Here is a 20,042-nt window from a genome sequence, read left to right as displayed (position 1 = left end):
TGAATAATTTCTTCTGTTTTATTCCATCATTACTTAAAAGAGCTCTCATGGTCTTAAATATAATGGGTGAATAAGATTTTAAGATATAGGAGCAGAATTAGGCCATTTGGACCATCGAGTCTACTCCACCATTTCATCATTGCTGATGCAATTTTCTTCTCAGCCACAATCTCCTGCCTTCTTGTGGCAAAGAATTCCACAGATTCACCACCCTCTGGCTAAAGAACTTTCTAATCTTCTTTCCAAGGACACTCCTCCATTCTGAGGCTATGTCCTCTGGTCTTAGACTCTCCCACTATAGGAAACATCTTCTCTACATCCACTCTATCAAGGGCTTTCACCATGCGATACAAGGCTATTCAATGAGGTCACCCCTCATTCTTTTGAATTCTAGTGAATACAGGTAGATACTGTGATACACACTTTATATGACAAGCCATTCAATCCCAGAATCATTTTTGTGAGCATTCTTTGACCATCTCCAGTTTCAGCACATCCTTTCTAAAATAAGAGCCCAAATGTACTCTCAATCCTCCAAGTGAAACCTCACCAGTGTTTTATAAAGTCTCAACATTACAGCCTTCCTTTCTCATCCTCTTGAAATGAATGCTAAAATTCCATTTGCCTTCCTCATCACAGCTGCAAATTAACCTTCAGGGAATCCTGCACAAGGGCTCCCAAGTCTCTTTGTACTTTCTGCCTATTTAGAAAATAGTAAACTCTTTAATTTCTTCAACCAATGTGCATGACCATACACTTCCTGACACTGTATTCCATCTGCCATTTCTTTGCCCATTCTCTAAATGTAATTCCTTCTGTAGCCTATCTTCCTCAAAACTACCTGCCCTCCAGCTATCTTTAAATTGTCTGCAAACTTTGCAATAAAGCCATCAATTCCATCATCCAAATCATTGACATATAAAGTAAAATAATCAGTCCCAACACAGACCCTTGTGGAACATCACTAATCACCAGCAGCCAGTCAGAAAAAGCTCCCTTTATTCCCACTCTTTGCCTCCTGCCAATCAGCCACTGCTTTATCCATGCTGGAATCTTTCCTGTAATACCATAGGCTTGTAGCTTGTTAAGCAGCTTCATGTGTGGCACCTTGTCAAAGGCCTTCTGAAAATCCAAGTACACAACTTCAATCAATCCTCCTTTGCTTAGCCTGCTTGTTACTTCTCCAAAGAATTCCAACAGATTTGTCAGGCAAGATTTTCCCTTGAGGAAACCATGCTGACCATGCTTATTTTATTATGTGCCTCCAAATACCCTGAGATCTCATCCTTAATAATCGACTCCATCTTCCCAACCACTGAGGTCAGACGAATGGGCCTATAGTTTGCTTTCTTCTGCATCTGTCCCATCTTGAAAAATGGAGTGACATTTGCAATTTTCCAGTCTTTCAGAAGCATTCCAGTGATTCTTGAAAGATCGTTACTAATTCCTCCATGATCTCTTCAGCCACTTTTTTCAGAACTTTGGGGTGTACACTATCTGGTTCAGGTGACTTACCTACCTTCAGACCTTGCAGTTTCCCTGAACCTTCTCTCTAGTTATGGTAACTTCACTCACTTCACTTGGAACTTCCACTATACTCCAGGTGTCTTCCACAGTGAAGACTGATGCAAAATACTTCTTCAGTTCATCCATGATTTCCCTATTACTACCTCTCATCATTTTCCAGCAGTCCAATATCCACTGTCGCCTCTCTTTTACACTTTCATGTATCTGAAGAAACTTTGGTATCCTCTTTAATATTATTGGCTAGCTTACTTTTGTATTCCATCTTTACCTTAATGACATTTTAGTTGCCTTCCATTGGTTTATAAAATTTACCAACCCTCTAACTTTCCACTAATCCTTGCTCTATTATATGCTGTTTTTTGGCTTTTATGTTTGGCTTTGAATTCTCTTGTTAGCCATGGTTGGCCATATTTCCTATAGAATACTTTTTCCTCTTTGGGATGTATATATCTTGTGCCTTCTGAATTACTTATAGAATTCCCTGCCATTGCTGCTCTGCTATCTTCCCTGTCAGTGTTCTTTTCCAATCAATTCTGACCAACTCCTCTCTCATGCCTCTGTAATTCCCTTACTCTATAGCAGATGCCTGACCTGATTGGAATTTACTTTATTTCGTATCTCCAACAACTGTAGTCGGTATGCCATACTTGCAGGTTTGGTTTCTGATCTCCCTCTGATAACAGGTAACTGAAAGCTGCATTATTAACAAATCTTCGCACTTGATCTCCAGCCTTACACACATTCCTCTTTGTATGTTAAGACATGCCTATTTTCTATTTTTTTTTTCTAATTTAGAAAAATATATGGAATAGGAATCGACTTTGCATCGATTCAGCATTATGAAAGACCCCATGTACCCCTCATACAATCTCTTCTCCCTCCTGCCGTTTAGGAAAAGGCTTCAAAGCTTTCGGGCTCTCACGACCAGACTATGTAACATTTTCTTCCCCCAAGCTATCCAACTCCTCAACACCTGAAGCCTGGACTGACACCTTGCCCTACTGTCCTGTTTATTATTTATTGTAATGCCTGCACTGTTTTTGTACACTTTATGCAGTCCAGTGTAGGTCTGTAGTCTAGTGTAGCTTTCTCTGATTTTTTTTATTACGTAGTTCAGTCTAGTTGTTTTATACTGTGGCATGTAACACCATGGTCCTGAAAAACGTTGTCTCATTTTTACTATGCACTGTACCAGCAGTTATGGTCGAAATGACAATAAAAGTTGACTTGATTTGACTGCACTACTGTCTTTTTTCTGCTGTCTTCACCTCGTCTGACTTACGTGTGACTCCTAAGTTTGGTTTGGAGTAAAGGGCGAGCAAACTACTTAAGGTCATTTAGGGATATGCATTAAATACTGGCCTTGACTATAGCACCAAATTCAAAAATAAATACGATTTAACCCAATGCAGGGCAATGTCTGGGGAGGTGAAATTAGTCTTCTTATGATTAGCGGAAAATAAACAGTATTGTCTATATTAAGGAGCAACTTTATTTTCCATTTACATGTATTAGGGTTTTTCTGTCCTGTATTGGTCAGCATACAACAAAAACCAATTCAACAATTATAAAGAATAATTGTACGGACATCGAGATTAAAGTATGGACATGGAATAAAATGTGCATAAATAAATATTAGATATTGCAAACTTTCAATCACACTTATGAAAAAAAATCAGGGGCATCAAATGAACAATTGGGATCTGATGACTGATGTTCCTTCAATTAGTCCGTCAGTAATTTAGAGAATATTGCGACACTGATTTGATAGTACTTCTCCAATTTCTTAAACCAGATAGATTACAATGAAAAAGGTGGCGCTGAGGTTAAAATTTCTTGTTGTAGAGTCTTTCTCTGGTACTGAGATAAAGGTGGAAAAAAACTGATTATTAAAAAAGGGAACAGCTCGTTTCAGCAAGGCTTTGATTGTGCTGCAATGGTTGGACAAGTATATCCTTTTAATTAATATAGCCCTTATAAAGTGGATGTAAAATAACTTGCACAAATGCTCTCAATCTTGGTATATAAAACACGTAGCCATCCCTTCCTCAACTATTTAGTTAGCGATGTAAAGGTGAAGTTCACAGTCCCCTCGTACTTTGTGTTCGGGCTCTGAGATTGTGGAGAAGCCTTTGACAGAATTGAGAGGCGGGATTTCCTGCCTATGTCCCAGTTTCGTGCTTCCGATACTTCTGTCGTTACTTCCGATTCTATGAAGTTTTGGCGGCGAGGGATACATTGGCAGTGATGGATAGTATCGGTGGTAAAAGCTGTTTGGAAATCTGGATAGAGGAAAACGACAAGTTGGTGGCAGAACTGAAGGTAAGTAGTTTGTTTGAATCATCTGACAGAGTCCGTGCTTTGTAAAGTTGCAAACTATAGAGTAAATCCTTTAAATGTACAGTACTGTAGTTTTAACATGCTTTGCAGCCTTCTACTGTATGTGAAGATAAAACTATTTAATTTCAGAGTATCAAAAAATAAACTTTGCAGTTTGATGTTCATGTGTGCCAGGGCGAGTATATGAGTGCAAATAGAATACATTCGGTATCAGCTTACTTAGGTCTCTCCGCGTCAAGAATTACCTCTGTAGTCTCACCCTTATGAACAAATCCAACAGGCGACGTCGTCGATTTAATCTGGATTCATGATCCAAGATTAGTCTCCCTGTCACCCCGCGCAGACTCCTCTACTACATGAATCCTGACATGCTGGAAGTACACGGCAGGTTGGGCAGCACCTGTGGAGAGAAAGAGGGAAAAAAACAGTCAGTGTTGCGGGTCATTAGCGTTTCATCAGAATGGCATTCATTTATTGAATTTAGTGGACCAGAACCCTGCGTTTTGAGTGAGGAGGAGAGAAATAAGCAGGGGATACAAAACGTGTGTAGGAACAGAGTGAAATGCATGGGTAGATGTAAGGGTGAATTTGGGTGCTTGTAAAATGAAAGAAAATCTGTTCGGTGAAGGTGTATGAGTAAATGTATAAACTAATATTAAAAAATTACAAAAACCAATTAAAAGATCTCTTTTAGGAATCTGGTATTTAAATTGCAAGTAATACACACGTTCCCTCAGCCAGCTGGGCACAATCCAGGCCCTGATAGTGACAATGTAGGAACCAGAGAGGACACTGACTTTGGTCTCCTCAGCCAATCACTGATTTGGAGAACTTTGTGAGACTGCTTTGATAGCACCTCTCCAGTATTTCAACATGGCTCCTCTCGGTAACCCATCTTAGGATCATAGCTGCTTGGTAGACCATGATTTTTTTTTTGCCAGGTTTCAATGTTCAAAGTAAATTTATTATCAAAGTATGAATACGTCACCATGTACAACCCTAAGATACGTTTAATTGCAGGCATTCACAGTAGAACAAAGAAATAAAATAGAATCAATGAAAAACTGCACGCAGGACAGACAACTAATGTGCAAAAGAAGACGAACTGTGCAAATAAAAAAAGTACATAGACAAAACAAGGAACATGAGTTGTTGTGTCCTTGAAAGTGAGTCCATGAGTTGTGAAATCAGTTCAGAGTTGAGGTAAGTTATCCTTGCTGGTTCTGGAGCCAAGTGGTTGAATATCAATTGGGAGGATGTTTTCTCTAAGCAGGGGTGTCTCACACCAGAGGGAGTAGCCTCAGACTAGAAGGACACCCCTTTAGAAGAGAGATGAGGATGAATTTCCTTAGTCAGAGGGAGATGAATCTGTGGAATTCATTGCCACAGATGGCTATGGTGGCCAAGACATTTGGTATTTTTAAAGTGGAAGTTGATATTTTCTTGATTAGTAAGGGTGTCAAAGGTTACGGGGAGAAGGTAGGAGAATGGGGTTGAGAAGGATAATAAATCAGCCATGATGGAATGGTGGAGCAGACTTGATGGGGTGAATGGCCTAATTTTGCTCCTGTGTCTTATGATCTCATGGTAAACAAATGTTCCTGAACCTAGTGGTGTGGGACCCCTGTATCTTCTTCCCAATTGTAGCTGCAAGAAAATAAAACATGACCTGGATGGTGGGGATCCTAGATGATGCACTCCCATGATAGAACTCCTTGTAGATGGGCTCAATGATTGGGAGGGCTTTTCCTGTGATGGATTTGGTTGTATCCAACACTTTTTGTGGACTTTTTCTGCTCATTGGTGTTTCCATACAAACCATAATGCAACCAGTTAGGATATTCTGCAGTGTGCATCCATAAAAGATAATCAAAGTTTTAGATGACATGCTGAATCTGTGCAAAATTTTAAGAAATTCTAGATGCCTTGACCCTGAAACGTTCTTTTATCTCAGAACTCCATTGTAATGGATGGCAGAGTGGCACAGCTAGTAGAGTTGCTGTCTAGTAGAGCTCTGAGAGAGGATGTGCTGCAGCTTTTGGAAAGCATCAAGTTGGATAAGTCTCCGGGACCGGATGAGTTGTACCCCAAGTTACTGTGGGAGGCAAGGGAGGAGATTGCTGAGCCTCTGGGAATGATCTTTGCATCATCAATGGGGATGGGGGAGGTTCTGGAGGACTGCAGGGTTGCAGATGTTGTTACCTTATTCAAGAAAGGGAGTAAAGATAGCCCAGGAAATTATAGACCAGTGAGTTGGTAACTTGATGGAAAAGATCCTGAGAGGCAGGATTTATGAACATTTGGAGAGGCATAATATGATTAGGAATAGTCAGCATGACTTTGTGAAAGGCAGGTCGCGCCTTACGAACCTGATTGAATTTTTTGAGGATGTGACTAAACACATTGATGAAGGTAGAGTAATAAATGTAGTGTATGTGGATTTTAGCAAGGCATTTGATAAGGTATTGCATGCAAGGCTTATTGAGAAAGTAAGGAAGCATGGGATCCAAGGGGACATTGCTTTGTGGGTTCAGAATTGGCTTGCCCACAGAAGGCAAAGAGTGGTTGTAGACGGGTCATATTCTGCATGGAGGTTGGTGACCAGTGATGTGCCTCAGGGATCTGTTCTGGGACCCTTACTCTTCGTGATTTTTATAAATGACCTGGATGAGGAAGTGGAGGGATGGGTTAGTAAATTTGCTGATGATACAAAGGATGGGGATGTTGTGGATAGTGTGGAGGGCTGTCAGAGGTTACAGGGGGATATCGATAGGATGCAAAACTGGGCTGAGAAGTGGCAGATGGAGTTGAACCCAGATAAGTGTGAGGTGGTTCATTTTGGTAGGTCAAATATGATGGCAGAATATAGTATTAATGGTAAAACTCTTGGCAGTGTGGAGGATCAGAGGGATCTTGGTGTCTGAGTCCATAGGACACTAAGAGCTGCTGTGCAGGTTGACTCTATGTTTAAGAAGGTGTACAGTGCATTGGCCTTCATTAACCATGAGATTCAGTTTAAGAGCCGAGAGATAATGTTACAGCTATATAGAACCCTGATCAGACTTGGAGTACTGTGCTCAGTTCTGGTCACCTCACTACAGGAAGGATGTGGAAACTACAGAAAGGAGGTTTACAAGGATGTTGCCTGGATTGGGTAGTATGCCTTGTGAGAATAGGTTGAGTGAACTCGGCCTTTACTCCTTGGAGCGACGGAAGATGAGAGGTGACCTGACAGAGGTGTATAAGATGCTGAGAGTCATTGATCATGTAGATAGTCAGAGGCTTTTTCCCAGCGCTGAAATGGCTAGCACGAGAGGGCACAGTTTTAAGGTGCTTGGAAGTAGGTACAGAGGCGATGTCAGGAGTAAGTTTTTTATGCAGAGAGTGGTGAGTGCGTGGAATGTGCTGCCGGCAACAGTGGTAGGGGCGGATACGATAGGGTCTTTTAAGAGACTCCTGGATAGGTACATGGAGCTTAGAAAGATAGAGGGCTATGGGTAACCCTAGGTAATTTCTAAAGTATGTACATGTTCGGCGCAGCATTGTGGGTCGAAGGGCCTGCATTGTGCTGTAGGTTTTCTATGTTTCTATCTAACCAGGTTCTATCTAACTTCGGGTGCTGCCTGAGTGGCATTTGCAAGTTTTCCCTATGACCATGCAAATTTACTCCAGGTGCTCTATCCAAAAGTTGATAAGTTAATTGGTCACTGTAAATTTCCCTTCTTTTGGAGCTGAGTGGTACAGTCTGAGCGAGGTGATAAGAATGTGGAGGGAATAAAAAAGGGATTAATGTCAGTTATATTAAATGGGTAGTTGATGGTCAGTGTGTATTTAGTGGGTTAAAGGACCTGTTTCTATGCTGTATGTCTGTGTGATTCTGATAGTTTATGGATCCTAGATTAAGACTATTAAAACTGGAACATCCGAGTGGTCAAACATTTTAATTCTGATTCCCATTCCTGTTTCAACATGTCAGTCCATGGCCTCCTCTTGTGCCATGATGAGCCACCCTCTGGGTGAAGGAGCAACACTTTATATTCTGTCTGGGTAGCTTCCAATCTGACGGCATGAACACTAATTTCTTCTTTTGATATTTTTTCCTTCCCTTCCTCTCTTCTCCACTATAGCCTCTTACCTCTTCTTACCTGCCTATTGCTCCCTCTGGGTTCTTTTCTTCCTTCCCTTTCTCCAGTGGTCCACTCTCCTCTCCAGTCAGATTCCTCCCTCTGCAGCCCTTTACCTTTCCTACCTACCTGGCTTCACCTGTCATCTACTAGCTCTCCTCCCTCCCGTTCCCCGACCTTTTTTATTCTGGCGTTCTCTCCTTTCCTTTCCAGTACCGAAGAAGGGTCTTGGTCCAAAATATTGATTATTTATTCGTTTCCAGAGTGGCTACCTGACCTACAGAGTTCCTCCAGCATTTTGTGTGTGTGTGTGACTCTGAACCAACTGGCCTTGAGGCTTTTATAGGTTTGAAAAATGCCATATGTGGTGATTACAGTTGTCATATGATAAAAAGTATGTGTACTTCACCTCAAGATAGATAGAATCTGCATTGATATTCACAGAGCGACTGTGACCAGGCAACTGAGCAGGACCTTGGTAGTGACTTTCCCTGTGGTACAGAGCAGAAGATATTTCAGTTTGATTTGATTACTTTCTTCAATGTGGTCTTCATTGCAAAATCTGTAAGGTGCCATGGCATCTAAATATTTTTCTTCTTTTTTTCATGCAGGTAAAATAATAGTACTTTGAAAGTTGAGGCTTTCACTGAATTTGGTTGATAAATTTGTCCAAGAGCTTATCAGAAGTTAGAACAGAAGTAGTTGGAAGTTATTTCATGTAGGGTGAGGTGAGGGTAGAGGGAATACACAGCAGCCGGGAAATGAAGGTCATAGTACCGGGAAAGGCCCTTTAAAGTGAGTACAGGAAGGGTATGCAGAAGTTATAATTCATGAAAGGTCACAAACAAAGTTGTGAATGACAAAATGGTCAGGGGTTTTAAGGGAGGATGAAAAGTAGAAGGTATTGCTCTGTACTGCTTCTACAAAACAACAAATTTCACAACATATGTCGTTATAAATAAATCTGATTCTGAGCAGTGGGAATTCCAGAGCTTAGGACTTAGACAGCTAAAGGCAAATACTGTATATTGTTGAGGAAGCAATTAAAACCGGTGATCTTTGAGCAACACACAAAATACTAGAGAAACTCAGCAGGCCAGGCCGCATCTATGGAGGAGAATAAACAGTCACCATTTCGAGACTGACGAAAGATCTTGGCCGGAAAAGGGTTTCGGCCCGAAACGTCAACTGTACTTTGTTCCATAGATGCTTCCTGGCCTCCTGAGTTCCTCCAGCATTTTATGTATCTTGCTCGGATTTCCAGCATCTGCAGATTTTCTCTCTGTGGCCTGAAACATTGACTGCTTATTCCCCTCCATAGATGCTGCCTGACCTGCTGAGTTCCTCCAGCATTTTGTGTGTGTGTTGCTTTGGATTTCCAGCATCTACAGAATCTCCTTTGTCTGTATCCTCTGGTTTCCTCCCGTGGTTGAAGGGCGTACTGGGTAGGTTAATGGTCCCGTGATTAGGTTAAGGTTTCTCAGGTGTTACTGGGGCAGCGTGGCTCAAAGAGTCAGAAGGGCCTTACTCTGCACTGTCACGAAATAAATAAATGGGTGTTTGAGTAACTTTATCAATGGCTGGTTAGCTTCCTATACAGTCAGATACAAAACTCAAGTAACTAGGAAATCATGGTTGAGAATTCACATGGTTGTAGCATACTTCATTGCAACAATACATCAATTTTTCTTAACAGGCCAGTCATATGCGAAAATAGTGTATTAACGTGGTCAGTACTGGTAAAATACTCAAGAGGCTCTCAGTCATGACCATTTTGACAACTGAATGACTGTCCTCGTTGCTATAAATACTAGATACAACAGTATAGTATTTCATCAAGAGTCACTGAAGAAATTTTAGAAAAAAAGTTCAATTAAAGCATTTTTAATTCACCAGGTGTATTCAAATCCATTTGAGAACAACATAATAGAAGAAAGAAATCAGAAATAGGGCATTTGGCCCCTTCTACACACTCCATTTTTCTCAAAGTTACTTTCCTGAATTAGTCTATATTCCATAATTACCCATGTATATAAATATCTATCGATTTCAGTCCTGAAAATTTTCAGTCTTTGAATGTCCACAAAACACTTGGGCAATAAATTCTACCCATTGTTCTCTAGGTGCAAACTTTTCTCCTCACTCTTCTAAAGTGGCAATACTTTATCTTGGAACTATGACCCTTAGTTCTCCACACTCCAGCTGGAAGCACAGGTCCATAATTTGTTGAAAGTGTCATCACAGGTAGATAGGGTCGTACAGAAAGCTTTTGGCACATTGACCATCATAAATCAATGTATTGAGTACAGGAGATGGGATGTTATGTTGAAGTTGTGTAAGATGTTGGTGAAGCCTCAGTTGGAATATCGTGTGCAGTTTTGGTCACCTACCTACAGGAAAGATCAGAATCAGAATCAGAATCAGACTTTAATCGCCAAGTACCTGTGCACATACAAGGAATTTACTTCCGGCAGATGTTGTCTCTCTGCTCATAACAATAATAATGATAAATATAAATGAAAATATAGATCATACATACAGGTAGTGCAATCCAAGTAATAGTTAGCCGACAGTTAACCGGCAGTTAACTGTTCAGCAAAGTGACCGCAGTAGGGAAAAAACTTCTCCAGTGCCTATTAGTCTTAGTCTGGAGGGATCTGAAGCGCCTACTAGACAGAAGCAGATCAAACAGTCCATGCGCAGGATGGGAGGAGTCCTTTATGATGTTCCCCGCCCTCTTCTTCAACCTGGAAGAGTACAGGTCCACAATAGAGGGCAGGGAGGCTCCAATGATGCGCTCGGCAGTCCTCACTGTGCGCTGTAGTCTGGTTCTATCCTGCTTGGTGGCAGCTCCAAACCACACAATGATGGAGGTGCACAGGACAGACTCAATGACTGCAGTGTAGAACTGCAGCAGCAATTCCTGAGGCAGACCGTATTTCCTCAAGAGCCGCAGGAAATACATCCGCTGCTGGGCCTTCTTCAGGATGGAGCTGATGTTCTGTTCCCACTTCAGATCCTGAGAGATGGTGGTTCCCAGGAATGTCAATAAGGTTGAAAGAGTACAGAGAAAATTTACAAGGATATTGCCAAGATTGGACCTGAGTTATAAGAAAGGATTGTATAGGTTAGGACTTTATTCCTTGGAACATAGAAAATTGAGAGGAGATTTGATAGAGGTATACAAAATTATGAAGGATATAGATAGAGTAATTGCAATCAGGTTTTTTCCACTGAGGTTGGGTGGGACTATAATCAGAGGTCATGGGTTAAGGTGAAAGGTGAAAAGTGTAAGGGGAACATGAGGGAAAACTTCTTCACTCAAAGGGTCGTACGAATGTGGAACGAGCTGCCGACACAAGTGGTGTATGTGAGCTTGATTTCAACTTTAAGAGAAGTTTGGATACATACATGGATGGTAGGGGTACGGAGGGCTATGGTCCGATTGCAGGTCAATGGGAGTAGGCTGTTTAAATGGTTCGGTATGGACTAGATGGGCCGAAGGGCCTTTTTCTGTACTGCAGTTTTCTATGACTATTGACAAATTTATAAGAACTTTCTTTTCTTCAGTGATAGCATTGTGCCAGTTTATCTAATCTCACCTCGTGCAAAAAACTCACCTGAATCTCTTCACTTACAGATTTGTCTTTTGTATTTAATTATGTGGTGTATCGTATGATTGCCTAACATATTTTATCTCTCCCAGAATATTTCTACCCACACTGCAAGTTGGAAAGATACCTTGCGTCAGAGCTATGTTGCTTTCAACAAACTGCTGGAGAAAATCAAAGGTACTGATGTGGAAAGCTGGTCTGTATCATCAATCACTGTTGCGTCCCCTGCCACAAGAGCAAAAGGTTATACCTCCTCCCTCACCACCATCCTTCCAAGTGAGGCAAGTGTTCACATGCATCTCCTCCAGCCTTGTCTGCTGCATTATTGTCTCCCCTCCATTGACAAGACCAAGTGCAAACTCTGCGACTGTTTTGCAGGACACGTCGTCATCTGCAGTGGCCACCCTGAGCTCCCAGTTGTCAACCATTTCAAGTCCCCTCACCATTCCCACACTGACCTGTCCATCCTGGGCCTTCTGTACTGCCAGGATGAACCCCAATGCAAACTGGATAAGAAACACCTTCTACTCAGTCCACAACCCAATAGCATGAATATCAAGTCTTCCAATTTTAGGTAACCCCTCACCTATGTTCTCTCTAAGCTGTGTGTGCGCGCACACGTTTTTCAACCAGCGCACAAAGGAAATTAATGTGCGCACAAAAGGCTAGTTAACTAAAATAACGTAGTAATTAATAATTATACTTATTGAAAATAATATTTTAGCTAAATGTTACTATTAACTAGTTAGCAGGTTTTTGAAATACCACAATGCATGTCACTGATTTACGTCACCTCACCTTTCCTGTTCCGGTTTGTACAGCTGCATCACAGCGGCAGCCATCTTTGGTGGACAGCGTTCATATTGTAACGGTTCCAAAGATCTGTTTCAAATCCTATAGATAGCTTACTAAGTTCTTAATGAAAAAATAACTGATTCACTATGTCAAATTCGAAAGAAGTGAAGGGCGTGAAGCGCAAAAGATGAGGTACAAGAATGGTCAGCTTTTGATTTCTCTGCAATTGCAGATTGTGACTTCACATTTGGCAATGAACAAGTTAATGCCTTATGTCTAAAATATCATGACTTTCTAGCTGAAAATACTGTAGTAGTTAGTTTAATGATTGCAAATTTTCCGTGCAAGAAAAAAAATTAAATCCAAACTGATTTCAAACTTTGCTCAAATGGTGGCATTTGTACTTCAAAATGAACAGTTTTGCGGCCTTGTACAGTTGATGGACATTGGGGGAACCTTTCTTGCATCTAGTGTGGACTGTGAGCGAGGTTTTAGCCTAATGAATCAACGCAGAAACAAGCTGAGAAACTGTTTAGGTGAATGTCATTTGGATATGTTAATGAGAATCAAAAGCTACCAATTGGATGGAAGTTCTATTCGTCTAGATAGACTTTACAAAGAATGGGTAAATGCCAAAGACAGGAGAGAGAAAAAATAACTGAGTGACTTAAATATGTATGTTATTTTGTTGTTATTCTGTGCAGTTTTATGTCAAATATTTTGTAAATCTACATAAATTGTGCCATGTGTGCATTCGGTGCGCACATACTTTTGTCACAGGAAAAATTTTGCACAACATTAGATTTTTGCGCACACTGACTACTAAAAACTAGAGGGAACATTGCCCCTCACCCCTTTTCATTATTCCCCTCCTCCCTTTCTCCTTCTGATCCATTGGTCCTCCTTCCCACCCTCCTCCCAGCCCACCATTCACCCATCTTTGCCTTTTTCTGCTTCCTTGATCCACCAACATCACATCCAGGTCCCTCCCCCCCACCTCCCACCTGTTTCCAACTGTTATTCATCTCTCCTTTGCCCTCTAATGGTTCCTGTTAACACTTATACATATCAGAATCTGGCACAGGTGTTCCTGCTGATCTCCCTACAGCAGACATCTCTCATCTTCACACTCCGGTTTCAAGTCTGGTGATACACATCAGGTAATGCAGAACGACAAATGATCTTCAAATAGAAATATCAATTCCATTCCTCTCTCCACTTCTCTATCTGATCTGCTGAATGTTTCCAGAATTTTCTTTTTTATGCCAGATTTCCAGCATCTTCAACGTTTTTTTATTAGTTTAAATTTCTAGTCTGTCTTTTGCATTAGTTCCCCCCCCCCCCATTAGCATTCCAGAAGATGTGTAACATTGTAGTTTCTCTGGATTTGGCTGGCTTTCCCATAATGTATAACCAACTACAGCAAGTTATCAAGTTCGAAAATTACCTCACTATTTTCCAACATTGAAAAATTAACTCAAAGAGACGTAGGCTAGTGTGGAGCTGCAGAGCTCAGAAGTCCTTGGTTCAGTAAGTAGAGAGTTCAGCAGGTAATAGTAGGCTGGCAGAAGGTGCAAACAGATGGCGGATAAAATTTAATATCCAGGAGGCAAAATGCAGGTCAGATGGCATTGTTCCAAAGTGTGTACAGGAGCAGAACAATCTCTTCCTGTATTGATTTTCAGTGGTTGCAGCATTTCTCAGGGGAAAGACATTTAAAACACCTGGCACACTGGCATTGAATGGTACACAATTTCAGCTGGGCAGTACACTAAGCGGCCTGTTTTATTGTCCACATGTGTGGTCTGATTGCTCATTAACTGGGAAACCTTGTTTTTCTACAGAATGCACACTAAACGTTGTGTCTTCCTGCAGGATTGCCACCGACTATACCCAGCGTTCCCCTGGAACTGACTGTGCTGTACAATGCCATTGTCTTAGGTATCAGTTTGTCTGACGTCATTCACAACGATCACTCTCTGTTGTTCCAGGGATTAACCCGAGGTAAGTTATAAACCTCCAGGGCTGATTGTGATTTGTTGTAACCACTGTGCTAGTAGTTTGCTGCCTCCCTAACTTGTACATAAGCTGTTTGCAGGATGTTTCTTCTTTTTTCCTTCAGATGACCTCATTGCGAAATGAGATGGAGGACTTCACTTGTGAAAGCACTCAGACTGAGTGCAGTTGATATAATCTGATGCAGATATTATAATAGCTGGACAGATGCAGACTGTCGTAATAAGTGCTTGTGCCTCACTCAGCACTGACACTTTAAATTTCAAGTAAATTTTTTATTACCACACACTTTTCTAAACTTTGTCGTTGCACCTTAAGTCATCTCTTGTTGACAATTGTGTACTGTTTTGTGACCGGGAAGAATACATTCATGAACTGAGGATTTCTAAAAAATACCCCATGCTTTCAAGTAGATTTGAAGTGTACTGCTGCTGCATGGCAGCCATTTTACTCATGGAACTTCCACGAAAAATGAAATTTATAAGCAAGAGAACTCAGTACAATATGCTGTTCAGTCTTTTTGTATCCACTTGGGAGGAAGTTGGGTTCAATTGAACATTTTGTTTATGAGATCAAATCTTTGCTGAAGCATTAGCCAAAGCTGCATGCTCAGTTCTTTGGAGTGTGGTTGATTCTCCAACTATCTGACTCGGTGATGAGGGTGCTGGCACTGAGCCAAGAAGGAAACCTGTGATTGAGGCTCTTAAGCAACTTTACAAGGTATCTAAGACTAGCAAGCTGTTAAGACTCTTGCTCTAATCTTTTATTTCATCCAAGCTGCCTCTTCTCATTGGCTTGTTTAGCTGTTGTTTGCCCAAACAAATAAATAATATCTTTTAGTGAGCATGCACTGTCCGCAATATCGTGTTTAAAAATCAATATTATTCTTTAGGATTGATGCTCGTGCTAAATTTTTCCTTATGGTAACAAAAGTTAATAAAACTATTTTTGCATTCTTCATGGCCTAAGTATGTGCTTTCTTTGATAGGAAAGTTTGCTTATTGTGTTTTGGACTGAAGAGCTACAAGGCTGTTTAATCTTCATGGTTCTTTGCAAATTTGTTTGAAACAGGATTAGAAGCATATGGTAAATGTTTTGACGAACAGGACATCATGAAATTATGCAAAATGATATTTCAGAACATCAGTGACCCTACTTTTATTCAGGCAGTTCATCGGATAATATATCTGCAAAGCTTGCTGTGGCTGGCTAGAAATCAGCTGGAGAAGGTTGATGCAGTGCTACACATGCTGAAGGAGAGAGTAAGTTTGCCTCGCTAGATAAGGATTTATTGCTTGTACATTGTCTAATTCATTGCATATTGTGATAGATCAAATTTCTTTATTGCTTCTATCAAGGTAGATGAGGAAAGCTTGAGTTGTCTGAACTATTTATTTACTACCAGCATTTTCTGTTTTTAATATTAATGAAAGAGACTCTGCTTTCAATAGTACCTGGGGTTGAGAGGGTAAACAGCCTTAGGTTCCTCGGTATCCACATCACCAAGGACCTCACGTGGTCTGTACACACCAGCTGTGCGGTGAGAAAGGCACAACAGCGCCTCTTTCACCTCAGACAGTTGAGGAAGTTTTGTATGGGTCCCCAGATCCCAAGAACTTTCTACAGAGATACAATTGAGAGCATCCTGACTGGCTGCATCACTGCCTGGTATCACAAGATTCTGCAGAGAGTGGTGCGGATAGCCCAGCACATCTGTAGTTGTGAACTTCCCACGATTCAGGACATTTACAAAGACAGGTGTGAGAAAAGGGCCCGAAGGATCATTGGGAACCCGAGTCACCCCAACTTCAATCTATTCTAGGTGCTACCATCCGGGAAACGGTACCTTAGCATAAAAGCCAGGACCAACAGGCTCCGGGACAGCTTCTTCCACCAGGCCATCAGACTGATTAACTCACGCTAATTTGAGCGTATTTCTATGTTATGTTGACTGTTCTATATATTATAAATGATGATAAATTACTATGATTGCACATTGCACATTTAGATGGAGATTCTTACTCATGTATGTAAAGGACGTAAGAAGTAAAGTCAATTCAATTCAAAATACTTGCAAATTTACAAATCAGGAATAGGACACGGGAATCCCTGCTTTCTGTTGGTTTTAAGACTGAGGCCCTCGCTGGGTAACTTTTGCTTGCCTATTGGAATACAGTACTCATTCCCTCTGCAAGGATTTCCTATGAATGGAATCTCAAATGTATCCAGCATAGCAAGTCCCTGAATGAACAGTTAAATGCTGTTACATTTGAGTTCAGGAAAAAAAAGAAACAGACATGTCTTTATATAGCACCTCTTTCCAGCCAATGAAGTATCTTTCTCTCTCTGTACTTGTTGTGATTGGCTGCCACATTTCTTACAAAACAATTTTCTCAGAGAGATCTGCCATACACCAATGTGGTAACAACCAAACATTTTCTGCAAATTCTCTGCCTCCCTGGTGTAAAAAATCTGGCTTCAAAACCTTCAGCTTTTGTTAGAAAACAGAAATAATGTAAGAAAGAAAGACTAGTTGTATTTGTTACATGTACTGTACATTAAAACATACAGTAAAATGTATTACCGGTATTTTTGCATCATATCAAATCAGTGAGGATTATACTGGCATTTGATAAGTGTCACCATGTTTCCGGTGCCAACATAGCATGCCCACAGCTTACCAACCCTAACTAAGTTGTACGTGTTTGAAATGTAGAAAGATATTGGGGCACCCGGAGGAAGCATGTAGTCACAGGGAGAACATACTACAAACTCCTTACTGACAGTGGCAAGAATTGAACTCCGATTAGTGATCCCCAGCGCTGTAATAGTGATATGCCAACTGCTACACTACCATAATTAATAAGAATCTGATTAAATCCAGAAGCGGAAATGACAACTGATTCAACCTCATTGTATCTTTCAAAGAGTCAGACAGCATGGGAATAGGCCTTGTGGCTCAATTGGTCCAAGCTAACCAAAATTCCCATCTAATCTGCTCCCACTTTCCCACATTTTGCCTGTATTCTTCAAGATCTTTCCTATCCATGTGCCTTTTAAATATTGTGAATGTACTTGTCTCAACCTATTTCCTCTGGCACCTCATTTCATATAATGACCACCTTCTGGGACCCTCAATATGTTATCCTTAAATATGTTCAGTGTGTTTTCCTTCAAAAGCTGAAAACTGATTCGCCTGACAAAAGGAGAAATTTGATTCAAATATCATGCAGTTATATATTTATTTTCAAAATTCAAGTTCAAAGTAAATTGATTATCAAAGTACATATACGTCACCATGTACAAACCTGAGGTTCATTTTCTTGTGGGCATTCACAGTAAATACAAGAAACCCAATAGAATTATTTTGCTTTAGCTGACTTTGCTTAGTTGGTCACAAGGCAAAGCATTTAACAGAACTGTTCAATAATCAGTTCATGAAATATATACTTGTCCAAATATTGTTCAAAACAATACTTGTCCATGGACTGTAGGTTTAATATTGTGTTAGGATTCTGAAATTGTTTTGGAATAATGCAAAGAAAGTTTTTTTTAAGCCATTGTTTACTTTTTTGCTTGCGTTTTTCAGAGTTCCTCGGCCTCCAGTTTGAATATACAGTCTGATGATTTGTGGCAGTCCATTAAAACTGGAAACCTATTAAACGATAGAAGGGGAAAGCATCTTATGTTGGCACTGAGTCTCAGGAGTCTGGGACAGTTGATATACACCTGTGCTACATTTTTGCGAGGTACAAGACCTTAAAGACCAGGATGAGTCCAATTTAAAAATCTGATTACTAAGTGATCAGCATAGTGCACGTGAAAATCTGTTGCCTGATGTAGTGGTACTGCTTATAACATGACACGTGATAAGCCTTTTAGGTGTTGGCCTATTGGAGGATACAATTTGAAAACTTGGTAATTAATAGAAAGACAAGCATTAGCACAAAAGAAACTCATAAAAAGAAATATCAGCTTTATTTGTTACATGTATATCGAAACGTACAGTGAACTGTACCAAATGAATTCAGCGACGATTGTGCCAGGCATGCCGTAGATGTACCACACTCCCAGCGCCAACAGAGCACGCCCACAACTCACTAATCTAAACCCTAATCCCTACATCTTTTTGGAATGTGAGAGGAAGCTAGAATACCCAGAGGAAGCAGCGAAAACATACAAACTCCTCACAGACAGTGGTGAAAGTTGAATCTGATCTTCAGCTTTCTGAAATGTGTTCCGTCAATGGAGATAGCATTGGCCCTGTGTTCCTTCCTTGGAAACCATTTTGCCCTTCTGTCAGCAAGTCCTGCAGTGCCCTTTGTGTAAAATTTAGAATGCTTTTCCTCATTTCTGCAATGATACTGCACAGATGGAGATGGCAACACTTTTGGGATGATTGCTGGTGTAATCTGAATCTCCACTGTGTGGTGCTGTGCCACTGACTTTCTCTACAACAGGACTTCTATTTGTTAACTTAGTGTCTGCAACCACTTCACATTGTGCTTCATATATACTGATTCAGTTTTGAAAACTTTCACCCTAAACCCATGACCTCTAGTTCTAATTTCACCCATTCTCAGTGGAAAGGCCTGCTTGCATTAACCCTATCTAACCTTACCTTGTAATTTTAACGTCATAAAACACGGGAGCAGAATTAGGACATTTGGCCCATCGAGTCTGCTCAGCCATTCCATCATGGCTGATTTATTATCCCTCTCAACTCCATTCTCTTGCCTTCTCCCCGTAACCTTTGATGCCCTGATTAATCAAGAAACTATCAACCTCCACCTTAAATAGGTCCAATGATTTGGCCTGCACAGCTGGTTGTGGCAATGAATTGCACAGATTAGCTACCCTCTGGTTAAAGAAATTCCTCCTCATCTCTGTTCTAAATCCATGTCCTTCTATGCTGAGGCTGTGCCCTCTACTCCGGGACTCCCCCACTATGGTAAACATCCTCTCCACATCCACTCTATCTAGCCTTTCAATATTAAGTTTCAATGAGGTCTCCTCCTTATTCTTTACTCGGGGAGCACAGACCCAGAGCAATCAAACGCTCCTCATACATTAACCCTTTCATTCTCAGATTATTGTCATGGAAATCCTCTGCTCACAATACTCTTAACTGCGGTCAGACCAGTGCCTTATAAGTATCAGCATTATATCCTTGCTTTTGTATTCTGGTCTTCTCACAATGAATGCTAGCATTGCATTTGCCTTCCTTACCGCTGACTCGACCTGTAAGATAACCTTCAGTGAATCCTGCGCGAGGACCCCCAAACTCCTTTGCACCTCTAATTTGTGAATTTTCTCCCCATTTAGAAAACAGTCTATAATTTTATTCTTTCTACCAAAATGCATGACCATGCACTTCCCTACACTATATTTTCATCTGCCACTTCCTCACCAATTCTCGTAATCTATCTAAGTCCTTCTGTAGCCTCTCTGCTTCTTCAATACTACCTGCCCCTTCACCTATCCACGTATCACCTGCAAACGTGGCCACAAAGCCATCAATTCTTTCATCTAAATCACTGACATACAATGTGAGAGAAGAACTCCCAACACAGATCCCTGTGGAACACCCCTAGTCACCGGCAGCCAACCAGAAAAGGCTCCCTCT

The 20,042-nt window shown here is 40.9% G+C and overlaps 1 protein-coding gene across 1 annotated transcript in view; it reads left to right on the top strand.

The window, feature by feature from the left end:
• Positions 1–3,730: 3,730 nt before the first annotated feature.
• The window catches only part of fancg (FA complementation group G), a 39,086-nt gene continuing 22,774 nt past the window's right edge, over positions 3,731–20,042 (top strand). The window contains exons 1-5 of the mRNA XM_073064340.1: positions 3,731–3,849; positions 11,698–11,782; positions 14,276–14,404; positions 15,488–15,678; positions 18,006–18,165. Of these exons, the coding sequence (XP_072920441.1) occupies positions 3,775–3,849; positions 11,698–11,782; positions 14,276–14,404; positions 15,488–15,678; positions 18,006–18,165 (640 nt within the window). The 5' untranslated portion in view covers positions 3,731–3,774. The remainder of the gene's footprint in view (positions 3,850–11,697; positions 11,783–14,275; positions 14,405–15,487; positions 15,679–18,005; positions 18,166–20,042) is intronic.

The sequence above is a fragment of the Hemitrygon akajei genome, chromosome 13 (genome assembly GCF_048418815.1).
Source record: "Hemitrygon akajei chromosome 13, sHemAka1.3, whole genome shotgun sequence".
Lineage (NCBI taxonomy): Eukaryota > Metazoa > Chordata > Chondrichthyes > Myliobatiformes > Dasyatidae > Hemitrygon > Hemitrygon akajei.
This window is presented reverse-complemented; position numbering and strand designations above follow the sequence as displayed.